This window comes from Anthonomus grandis, chromosome 10, assembly GCF_022605725.1.
Source record: "Anthonomus grandis grandis chromosome 10, icAntGran1.3, whole genome shotgun sequence".
Classification (NCBI taxonomy): domain Eukaryota; kingdom Metazoa; phylum Arthropoda; class Insecta; order Coleoptera; family Curculionidae; genus Anthonomus; species Anthonomus grandis.
In genome coordinates, this window is record NC_065555.1 from 26888247 (window position 1) to 26901344 (window position 13098).

General features: G+C 32.9%; 1 protein-coding gene and 1 long non-coding RNA gene across 2 annotated transcripts in view; one reads left to right on the forward strand and one right to left on the reverse strand.

Moving 5' to 3' along the window:
• Nucleotides 1-13098, reverse strand: part of LOC126741449 (dynein regulatory complex subunit 4) — a 107544-nt gene that overhangs the window by 63836 nt on the left and 30610 nt on the right. The window contains exon 5 of the mRNA XM_050447863.1: nt 5977-6095. Coding sequence (XP_050303820.1) covers nt 5977-6095 — 119 coding nt within the window. The remainder of the gene's footprint in view (nt 1-5976; nt 6096-13098) is intronic.
• On the forward strand, nt 2781-5402 carry LOC126741454 (uncharacterized). The gene is made up of 2 exons (XR_007662187.1): nt 2781-3530; nt 5045-5402. It is a non-coding gene; the product is annotated as an uncharacterized LOC126741454 (long non-coding RNA).

A 13098-nucleotide genomic window follows, 5' to 3' on the forward strand; every position in this document is an offset into this window, starting at 1 on the left:
TCTAATGCACAACAGAAAAAAATAGTCTCTTTTTGTAAACGCTTCTTTGAACATAACTGGGTTTATTTCTCTACCATACAGGGTGAGTCATTAATATTGCATGAAAATTTAAGGGTAGTCCTTGTGTCAAAATTTTGAAAACACTTTCTATAAACCTTTATCTTTAAATGCTTCCCTGCGAAGATACAGGACGTTGAAATTTTAATTTTCATTTTCAATTTTTCTAAATAAATTGAACATAAACGAGAATAACCATATGATATGTGCTAAGTGCTAATTTAAAATTTATTTAACAGTTTTCATGTCACTAATAGAGACGCTCTCGTGATTCAATGGTGAAAAGTTGAGACAGTTCAATGAAGGACGTAGTGAAGTGCACGTCGGTGAAGAACGATGAAGAACGCAGTGGGCATTCATCCTTGATTACAGAAGGACTGGTTCGAGCGATTGATGCAAAGCTTAAGGAAAACCGTAAGTTTACAATTAGTGCTCTCGCTATAGAATTTCCCCAAATCTCACGATCACTAATTCATGAAAGTGTTACCGAAAAACTTGAAAAATCGTAAACTTTGCTTACGTTGGGTACCAAAAATTCTTACTGACGACCACACAACAAAACGGATGTATAGTGCACTTCAGTTTTTAATCCGTTAAGATGAAGACGTCGAAGATTTTCGATCACAGGAGATGACACTTGGGTTTCTTAGGATACTCCTAAAACTAAGCGGCAATCAATAGAATGGAGGCACACTTCATCGCCAGCAAGGGCTAAGCCGAAACAAATCTTAACACCTCGAAAAATCATGTGCACAGTGTTTTGGGACAGGAAAGGCAACTTACGGATTGATTTCTTACCGCGAGGTGAAACAATCAATACTGATGTTTACTGTGAGCACTTAGCAAATTGCGCTGCACAATACAGAATAAACGCCGAGGATTTCTGTCAAAAGGTGTTGTTTTTATTCACAATGCACGATCACACACTGCAAATGTGATGACAGGCCTCCTACAGGGATTTGGCTGGGACGTGTTTGACCATCCTCCGTTCAGCTCTGACCTCGCTCCTAGCGATTTTTATCTGTTCTTACATCCTAAGTCTTTCCTTGGAGGTCAACACTTCAATGGCAGCAAACTTCTATGAAGAAGGCATAGAAAAACTTGTGTTACGCTATGACAAATGCCTGCAAAATTTCGGCAGTTATGCGCAAAAATAGTTTAAGAGTTGTAGATTTTTGTGCAATAAATATTTTTCCTGTATCTGTGCACAACTTATTTTTATTACCAAACGGAATTTACTTTCTGGACGTATCTCGTATAATAACGGGCCCAAAACGCCACCTTAAGAGACAACGCCATGTGACAGTAAGTATACCAGAGTATTACCCTATCCTCAAGTATAGACATATATCATCATATATATACCCTTTGCTTACGATTAGATAAAAAAGATGCGACCAATGCTAAAGCTGAATTACCAAATCCAATATATTCCAATAGACCCAATAACATCTCATGGTTTACCATGTCAAAAGCCTTTGTGAAGTCTAGGAGTACCATAACTGTAGCCTGATGATTGTCAAGGGCCTTAAATATATCGTCAGTTACTTGTGACAGAGCAGTGGCACAACTATAATCTCTACAGAATCCAGATTGATTCTCGGGTATCAGATTGTTTTGGTTTAAATATTCCAATATTTCGCATTCCAAGATCTTCTTCAGTACTGGAATACCTGAGAATACTGGAAGAATGGATATAGAACGAATCTGATTAAATTCCGTTGGATATTTTATTTTAGGAAAAGATATGACATTGGCTTCTTTCCATTGATTAGAGAAATAGATTAATTAGAGAATAGCAGGACAACATAGCATAATAAGATTTATATTTAGATATAATTAAGATTATTTAAGATACTAGAACAGTATTTTGTGTTATTAACTTAAATTGAAATTCGTTTACTGTAATTCTGTGTTCTTTAAAGAACCTGTTAACCTCCTCATTTGGACTATTTGCATTATTATTGTTTATGCTGGTAAAAAAATTATTTAATTCATCCACATTGTGTAAGGATATAGGCAATTGTTCATTTTTTTATGAGAAATGTAATTTTTTTAGCTCTTTCCAGGCTTCTTTGTTAGTACAGTTCTCAAATCTGTAGGTCAAATAGGCTTTTTTTCTGCTCTAATTGTACTAGTAGTAAGATTGCGGTATTGCTTATAAATATCCCAGTCCCTTTGTTCTTTCAAGTTTCTAAATTTATTTAAAGCCCTGTTACGAAGCCTCTACATAAGTTTAATGTTGAGAGTAATCCATGGACTATAAGGTTTATTTTACCAGATTCGGTCCTCAAAGGTGCGTGTAAGTTCATAACCTAAAATACATATTCAACCAAAAAATCCACATTGCAATTTATATCTTCCATATTATACATTAAATGGCAAGGAATATACATAATATCGAACTGAAATCAATTATTGTCGATGTTATTTAAATTTCTGTAAGTAAAATTACATTGACATGGATTGGGTGCGTCCAACCTAAAAGAGCAATAAACTAACATATGATCCAATATATTTATATCTCGTATTCCATTATCATCTATCAAGACATGGTTGTATTTGTAAAAAAATTTTATCGCCTCGTATATTTGAGGCAAAAAAGGACCAAGTCCCTCCGTATGTTACGCCACTGGCAATTTTTTTAAAAATTTGCTTCATCAGTAATTGACAATTTACTACAATATTCTGCATGCGAAATTTAATTAAAATTTAGTACCGTAAAACCCTATTACTTTGAACGGTCATATAACTTTGAACAAAAAGCCATAAAAACATATTATCTCTAACATCACGCCTAGACAATTTATAATATCGACAAACACTGTTCGATACGTTAGACCAATCATACACGAATACATTCCTTCAGCGCATTGGACGTTTCGATTTATAATTTATATTATTCATCCTAAAAACATTGAACGGTTTCTCTAAAAATGCCGGTAAATTTGTAGTGCGAAAACTTTAACTTTAAGCATCTGACCACACAGTTGTTGTAAAGCCTTTTTTTTTGTATTTTTTGGGAGCTCTAGGGTCTTATAAAACTGTAAGTATATGGGTAAACTTGAATTTTGAGGTATAATATTTTTAAAGTTACATTTTATAACCTAACCTCTAAAATTCAAAAACTGCCCATAACTTTGAACGGCTGTTCAAAGTTATGGGTGCATTTTTAAAACAGGGAAGTAATATTAATATAGGACTTTTTTTTCTTTTAGACTACATTAATGTCGGCGGAAAATCTAAAACGTAAATACCGGCGCTATAATAATGCCGAAGATAAAGAAAATCTTGAAAAGGTGCTGAATTTGATAAAAAATAAAAGAATTAGCCTTTGTCAGGCGAGTAAACAATACGGTTTTCCAAAAGGCACATTGTCCAATAAGTTAAACAACCGCCACACTGGAAAAATTGGAAAACCATTTGTCCTTCCGGTAGAATTGAAAAATGCTATTGTGCAACACGTCCTACTTGTAAGTGAATGGGGTTTTCAATTTGATTATACAGATTTGTATCACTTGGTACAGCAACTAATTCTTAAGCACGGAATAGATGCTCCTCAACTGCCTGAAAATAAGTTGCCCAGTAAGAAGTGGTATCTCAGATTTATTAGAAGACACAAAAATGATCTCACTTTAAGAATTTGTCAAAATTTGAAAAAAATCTAAGGCAAGCATAACATCTGAGAAAATGACGCAATACTTTTCCAATTTAAAAGAAATAGTTTTTGAAAACGGTGAGCCTATACCTCCAAACAGGATATTTAATTATGATGAGACAAATTTGTCAGATGACCCGGGGACGAAAAAATGTATTTTTCCAAGAGGCATAAAATACCCCGAACGCATCAGAGATTCATCGAAAAGTAGCATTTTCGTAATATTCTGTGGATCCGCGGATGGACCTATTCTCCTACTTGTATTCTCCTACCGTACGTAGTATATAAGGCTGAAAATCTGTGGCAAACCTGGACTGAAGGAGGACCAAAAAATACGCGATATAATCGCAGTAAGAGCGGTTGGCTTGACGCAGTTATTTTTGCCGATTGGTTCCTAAATTTATTTATACCTTCATTTATACCTTTTCGAAAAAACATTGAAGGGCGAGTCGTGCTCATAGGAGATAATCTCTCAAGTCATTTCTCTGAAGAGGTAATGCGAGAAGTTGAAGAAAACAATATATCATTTTGTTGTCTTCCCAAAAATTCTACCCACATCACTCAGCCGCTAGATTTTTTCTTTTATGGGCCTTTAAAGCAAAAGTAGAGATCCATATTAGATACATGGAACAGTCGTCCCAAATCTCACCCCATAGAATAACATCCCATCAACCAGCAAAGGAGCTGCCAGAAAAACTTTGGAAAACAAAAAGCAAGCTTTAAATAATTATAACCGATCGTCAGTCTCGTCAGAAGAAAGTGATAGCAGCGATTCTAACAATATTGTGTATATGGACTCGTCAGAAGAAGATCTTCTTACCACTGTCCAAAAGGAACAAGAAACCTTGTGCTTAAGCAGCTCTGAAGAAAGTGCTTCTTTAGCTTCTGTTTTACCGAAGTCCCCTGGGCAGACATCAAAGGTTTGCGCTCCATTAGAGACTTCAACCTACAGCCCTTCTTTTCAAACAGTTTCTGATTTTCCCGACTACAATTTTGTATTGGCCGAAATTATATACAACGAAGGAACAAAAAAGGAGGCAAAAAAAGCTTCTCAAAAATCATTTCCAAGGATGAAAGCGGCTTTAAAGTGAGTGGTCTTCGACGATATGGGCAAAAACCCTCAACTTTTATTTTCCCTCAAGTGGAAGATCAATCAATAGAAGACATATCTTCTATTGATTGTTGCCAAATAAAATGCACATTAAGATATCCTACAGAGTTTAGTGGGCATTTTACTTTCAATGAAGATTTAGGAAATATTTAATAGGTTTTACTAGTTTTATTACCTTTTTGGATATAATTTTATTGTTACTATAATTTTTCTTACAGGTCCTATCATACAGGTCCTTACACTTCTGATCTCAACCTGCCCTCTGCCGAAAAAAGAAAATTTGTTTCCTTTTAATTAGTATCTAACCTAGGTAATACCTATTTATGTTATTTTTTTAGGTAATATATGAATAATTATGATTTAGTTGGCGTGAGTGGTATTTACGGGTATTTGTTATTTTTTGTTAACAAAAAAAATTAATGTTATGTTTATGTTTAATTAGTACCTAATCTTTTGTATCTTTAGGTAATATCTAACCTATGCACCTTTTATTTGTTCATTTGAGTTTTGTTAAACAATTCGTTTATTTGTTTATTTCAAAAAATATCTATTAATAATTTTATGAGTGTTTAATTTCATTGCAAGTTTTTTTTATGTAGATACACAAAATATTAACACATAATATATGCTTTTTTTTGTTCAATGAAACAATTACGGCGCAACAAATTGAACATTGAACACCCTATTTTTTAAAAAAAAAGGGTATTACTTGCATAAATATAAACATTTTGTTCTATATATTTAAAGGTATTGTTGGTCCCAATATGCTTACAATACTATTTCTCTATTGTATATTGTTAAGAATCTGCAAAAGACGAAAGCCGAAAACTATTCAATATTATGGGGTTTTACGGTAGTTAAAAGGTTATGATAAGTAAGGAAATAATGATTCTTAACTTTAACACACTATATCTTTATAAAAAATTTATAATGTAAGTCTATTTCTTTTGAAATTCTCTATCACGTATTAAAATGAATGATGTTTAAACTGAACCACCCTGTATAATTTTTTTTTTAATTTTTACCTAAGTTAGTAATCTTTAAGGTATTGTCAACTTTTCCCTTAGCAGAAATGACTGACTCTAACCCTTGGTATGTATTAAACTATTTTAAGTAAATCGTAATTTGTTACAGAAAGAAAAAATCTTACTCATGCTTTGTGTTTAATTGAATTCGCACTTCATGAAACTTGCGCTCATATTTAATTTCCATCTCTTTCGCTTTTTCTTCGAAATCGCTTCTCACTTGGCTGATTTCTTTCTCATGTTCCTAAAATAAAGAACATTTTTTTAATAGACAGAAATATATATTAATATTCAAATAATATACGAGCAACTCTCAATATTTTAGATAAAATACAAGATGTGGTTTTTCGGTGAAGTATTTATTAGCAAATTAACTCTGACCTCTCATGAGTAAAAATGGACAAGACGTTTAAAATAATTGAACTCCAGCTTATGGAATCAATTTCAAAAAGCGAACTGATATTTCCTTCACTGACTGATTATTTTTCGTTCAGTTAACTCTAGTACCTATCGGTAAGTACTAAAAGCTTATAGCAACCCTATACTTGATTTCGCTCTTCCCTATGTGTTCCATGTATTAATGGATGAAGCGACCACATTCTTCATTGCCACTCTGTGATTCTCTTATATTCCGAATCCATGACATCTTCTTTCTACCATTTCCTCTTCTGCCTTCCATCTTTTCTTCCATAATTATTTGCAGAAAATTGTATTTTTCATTGCTCATAATATAACCAAACTAATATATTTTTCTCTTTTTAATACTGTTGAAGACTTGACTGTCTTTATTTATCATATTTAAAACTTCTTCGTTCCTTACTTTGGCCACTCATGGGATTCTGCAATACACCTACATTATAAATGTTTCTAATTTATTAATCATATTTCTCTTGAGAGTCCAATCCTTAGCTCCATAGAGAATAACTGGCCAATCTCAGCCTAAGCCTCATATCAAAATCGACACTCATGAATAGCTTTTTCAGTTTTATAAATGCTGGTCGGGCCTGTCCTATAGGGCATTTTATTTCTTTGCCTGATGTCCAGTTATTAGATAGCCATGTTCCAAGATATCTTAAGCATTCTATACGTTCTATTATGCCGTCCTTAGTTAAAACGTCCTAACTATATTTTTTTAAGTTTTTGGCCTATCTGCATATATTAGTTGGCATGTGCATTATATATCTATTTTCCCAAATTAGAACGTCCTAACTTCACGATTTCTCTAACAGAATGACTTAAATATATTGTCCTATGTTTAAATATTATGAGTTTCCAAACGCAAAACGTCCTATTTCTGAAATACAAGACTAAAACGTCCTAAGTCAAAAGTTAGGATGCTTTAATTTAGCATTCATAGCCGTGACATAAAAGATTTACATAAATAAATCCTCTTACTCAGCAGTTAGGACACCTTAACTTAGTACTTGTAAAAAATATCTTTATTTATTATCTCGTATAGACAGTTAGGATAAAATATCGACGGTGTTGGGAGCAACCGGACATTTCAATTTACTATAACCTAAAATAGTTTATTGAAGGAAAGCGTGGAGGCAGCGTGTTAGTTAGTGGTGTAAAGTAACTATTTGTTGAATGTGTTAGTGAACAATAAATATAGAATGTACATAAGTTTTACTTTACTTTTAACCAGTTGTTTGTATAATTAGAAAATTGAAGGTTTAGAAGCAGCATTTAACAATATTAAACCAGAGTCAGATTATTTAAATACAACATCTTCAGGAAAAGTCGCGGGATTATTTATGCTTAAAATACTACAGATCTTGTAAAAATAACGCGTCACTTCATATCTTATTTATATTATTTTGTAATGTCGATGTTGTGACGACCGACGCGGCGTTGCCAGAGACCCAAATAATTAGCATATGTTTGATTTTAGGGAAAATATTTTTTTTAGGTTTTTGTGCACGTTTATGTTTTAATTTTTATTTTATATATGTAGGTATTCCGGTAACAAATAAAGCCAATAATTATTCTGCAATTAATTTATTGTATAAATTAAATAACATTTTTCTTATAAAAGTACGGTGAAAATATTTTCTTGCACCCTGTGTTTCAGTTTAAACAAAGGTGACATTTGCTGATTCGGGTTTTCAATTTTCGAAGGTTGCGGTAATAATTTTGCTTTTTAGTCCGTTTTTGTGTAGGTACTGATTTTTTTGATATCCCTTTGTTTATTTTAGGATGTCAAACCGCTCTAAGAAAATGGTAGCTATGGCTTTGAATATTGAGCTCCAACAAAGAAATGCAAATTTTAAAATCAAAAATCAAGCAGTTCGGCCCAAAAAAAAAGCGATCCAGAATATTTACTTATTTTATAAACCATAATGTTGACCTTAGTAGCGATAGCGAATTTAGCGATTTAGATGTAGAGTCGCAAAAAAGGTAAGCCACTCAATGTCAGAAATTGACTTGCCTCATGCAGAAAATTGCAAGAGTCAATTCGTCCTAATATTAAAAGGTTGTATGTAACATCTCCAGGGAAATTTGGTTTGTAATATCACAAAGTTCCATGTGGTGAGCCCTACACTATAATTTTAGAAATAAATTTTAAGCTCACATAGAACTCTGGTAATATAAGGAAAACCAAAGGTGTATACCTAAAATTATGACAAATGGATATATCATAGTTGTAAGTTAAACATAGAACTTTAGAATATAAATGTTTAATAAAATAATAAATATTACAGGGTTCTATGTACTAACATAGAACCCTGCAAATGTAGGGTTATGTTGCTTTGTTTATAATTCATTTTAAAACGTTTATCGGAGCAGAGCAAGTGTTTTTAAAAGATTTTTAAATTTTTATTTTAGATATGTAAGCTTAGGTTTTTGAATTTTTAATCTACTTTTTTTACTTTTTCACTTTTTATTGATTTTAGAATTAAGATCCTTATCTTGGACACCCTGTACAGGGAAAACATTAGAAAAGGGTAACGTCACCTGAAGCTATAGATTTTGTTAAAGAGCACATAAACTTAGTTCCACGTGTGGAATCACATTATTGTCGCAAGAACAGTAATAAAGAATATGTCGAAAGTGGATTAAGCATTAAAAAATTATATGAACTTTATGTGGATTTGGCAAAAGAACGCGAAAAAGCTCCAGTTTCATTTTCTGTTTATAGGAAAACATTCTGCAATAATTTTAACATTGCTTTTCATAAGCCACGCAAAGACAGATGTGCTACGTGCGAGGAAATATGCTGATCATTTAAATGAAAAAGAGTACACGAGAAACGAAAAATAAAAAGACAAGGATAGTGAAATCCCAATACTGTGCTTTGATCTAGAAAACGTTTTAACATGCCCAAAAGCTGACATAAAAAACTCTTTTTTATAAAAGTAAAATAAATGTTTACAATATGACTGAACACCTCTCCATAGGCAAAAAAGTATACTGTGCTGTGTGGAGCGAAGCTTTACATGGAAGAAAGGGAAATGACATTGCAAGTGCGGTTTACAAAATACTTGATAAAGTTATGCAGGACAATCCACAATTTACAGAAATTATTTTGTGGAGCGACAGCTGCGTTCCGCAAAATAGAAATAGTCTCATGAGTTATGGCCTTAGTCACCTAATTCAAAAACACAACAACCTATCAAAAATCACAATGAAATTTTCTGTTCCTGGTCATGCTTGTATCCAAGAAGTAGATGCAATCCACAGCTCAATCGAAAGGTCATTAAATAAGGTAGAATACTATTCTCCTTTATCTCTTTTACGATACCTTTTAAAAGTAAACCTCCATAATCCACAAACAATTATCCAAATGAAACAAGAAGATTTTATAGACTTTCAGTCTTTTTCAAGCCAACTGAACTACAATGCTGTGCCATTTTGAAAAGTAGTTTCTTTGCAGTTTTCTAGATCGTTTTTCGAACTCAAGTATAAAGATACCTTTAACCCCACAGAAAAATTTTAATCTCTAAATTTACATCAAAGAAAATTGAGAAAGGGGCATGTTACAGCTGAAACAGAACAACTAACTATTCCACTGGAATTAAAAAGATGCGATAAAGCTATTCCCCCTGCGTCAAGTAAAGTGGAGGCAATAAAGTCTATGTATAAATGGATTCCCGAGATGGACAGGCAATACTATGAAAGTATTTTTAGCCGTAAATAAAAGTTATATGATTTGCTGTGTATGTTAAATTAAATACTAGTTTTGTTTTACAAAATTCTATGTTACATTTGGAAAAAAGAAAATTTATTTTTGATATAACGGAATCCTGTTTTTTTTTTAAATAAATTATTTTTTGAAGAAAATGTTTTTTTTGGAATTTTATATCAAAATAATTTATTTTTACCGTCCATTTAATTTTCTTGTTTAATAAAAAAGAAAACTACTTAATCGTTTGCGTTTTAGGTAAGTCCATTTTTTTAAATCGATTTTTCCTAAACTATCATAATTTTTACATACAACCTTGTAATATTAGGGTGACGAAGTGACAGATGATGATAGACAGGAAAGTGAAATTGAAACAGATGACAACATAGTCAAATCTCTTTTATCAGAAATGGTGGAAAATATTGCACAGCAGGTTACCAGGGAAACTAAAAACCTACAGTGTGTCCCACTTAAGGGTTAGCCACCCCTCTAAAATGTTTGTTTCTTGACCAATTTTCAAAAACTTCTTTTTGTTGGATAGATGGTCAAAAATGGCACTTATGAGCCAAGTTCGACATTTAGAGAAAGCAGTTATGGCCTACTGTATTCAAGTTTGAAGTGCGAAAAATCGAGAAGTAGTATAAACAATATTTATTTTTGAAAAATGGTACTGAATTCTGTTGGTTACTACCATCCTTCCTAACTGTACTTATTTCATTACACTCTTATCTAATCTCACAAAGATCATGTAGAGTTTGCGGTCTTGATTTGTACACTTTGTTTTTAAGGGTTCCCCAAAGAAAAAAATCTAAGGGAGAAAGGTCGGGGGAACGTGCTGGCTACTGAATTAATGGACTTTTTCGTCCTATCCATCGATTCGGATAATTCTGATTTAGCCAATTCCGCACTACCACTGCATTCTGGATAGGCGCACCGTCAAATTGTATGTGTAAGTTTCTTGTTTCGGCTAACGGCAAATAATCGATTACGTCACTAAAATCACCTTCCAGGAATCGAAGAAAATTAAGTCCATTTAGATTTTCATTAAAGAAAAACGGCCCGATTATGCGTTCGTTCAAGATACCGCACCATACGGTAATTTTCTGCGAATACTGCCTTTTACATTGTATCACCCAATGGGGATTTATGTTACTCCACATTCTAATATTTTGAGATGACACAATGCCGTTTGTAGTAAATGTTGCCTCATCGGTGTATATAATATTTTTCAAAAATGTAGGGTTAGCCAAATACTCGCCTTGAAATCACAAACAATATTCCATCCTGCGTTCTTCATCACAGTGTACCGAAGTGTGAAGGAATATAGGCTTGAAAGGCTTCTTGTTATTTTTCTTTAAACACCTCCCTATGCAATTTTTGGAATCATAAGTTGGCACTAGCAACTCTAATGATAGATTGCGAATTAGCATTAAAGTATTCAAGAATTATTTGCTTATTATTATTTGCTCGATTACGATGTAAATGAGGAATGACCAGGAATGGACCAGACTGATTAAACCCGTAGTTTATTCTGGCTATTGTTAAATGGTGGATGTTTTTACAGAATTTTTAATAGGGTCTCCTGTTAAATTTCGCCGCAGCTTCACGAAATGTTCTAACTCCACCGCTAACTAGCCGCACTACTTCAACTCTTTCGTTTAAATTATAATCACCCATAATTGTTCGACAAGTAGTCAAAATGAACTAAATGCATGAAAACTTTGACAAACTGTCAGGAACAATTTCTTTCATAGCATACTTGGGTTAAAATTCTCACAAAATAATTTTTAACCAGACACAATCATATCTTTGGAATTTAATAAACAAACTCATAAAAATGCCAATTAGCCAAAAATTTTAAAAATATTCGTATTTGATTAAATGTTATTGCGCCTTTTAAAAGTTTGACTCCAATTTATTTCAACACACAAATTTGGTACACTTATGTTTTAAGTGGTCCTGAACAATAATCCAGTACCATTTTTCAAAAATACATATCGCTAATACTACTTCTCGATTTTTCGCACAAACTTGAATACAGTAGGCCATGACCTGCTTTCTCTAAATGTCGAACTTGGCTCATAAGTGCCGTTTTTGACCATCTATCCAACAAAAAAAAGTTTTTGAAAATTGGTCAAGAAACAAAAATTTTAAAGGGGTGGCTAACCCTTAAGTGGGACACACTGTATACACAAAAAAAGGACTTCCAAGAAAACGAAGGTTATTTGAAGAATGCCTTGCTGAAAGAAAAAAACGAAAACTGGAAGAAAAGGTGACCTTACACACTGTTAAATTGCCTTGTAATGAAAAGTGTAGGTTAACATATCCAAAAACTTTCAATGTTGAAAGGCAAGAACAAATTAATAAAGAATTTTGGCAAATGAATAATAATGAACAAAGAACTTTTGTATTCGGTTGTATAAAACGATTTGCAAAACAAAGTAAAAGAGTGGCTAATAACTCAAGGAGAGAAAATAGTTATAAGTATGTTCTAAAAGATTCTAATGGCACAGAAAATTATGTTTGCAAAACTTTCCTGCTCGCAACTTTGGGGTTCCACCCAGCAAATGATAAGTTTTTAAAATCTGTTAGGGACACTGAACCTACAGCTGCTTTGCCAAGAAAGGATACGCGTGGTCGCCATCCTAACTCTGCAAAAGTTGACAGAAATTTGCTTGTAGACCACATTAAAACATTTCAACCAGTTGTTTCGCATTATAGAAGAGAGGATGCCCCTAACCGGCTCTATTTGTCAAGTGACATTTCAGTTACTTTGATGTATAAGGATTTCGTAGAAAAGAATCCAATGGTTAAAGCGTCTTATAAGTTGTATAGGCAGGCGGTCGACAGCATGAATATTTCATTTGCTAATTTAGGAAACGAGGAATGCTTTGAGTATGAGAAATTTAACTTATATTCAGTGGCGGATCTGGAGGGTTTTGGTAGGTGAGGCGAACCCCAAAAATTAATTATAATATATTTTCAAGTTATATAATTTAAAAACAATGGACTGTAACAGGTATTATAAACGACCAAAAATTAAATTATTCAAATATTACACCCACATTTAAATTATTCAAATATTTCTAACTCCTTTTTGCAGAATAAGGCTATAAGAAAC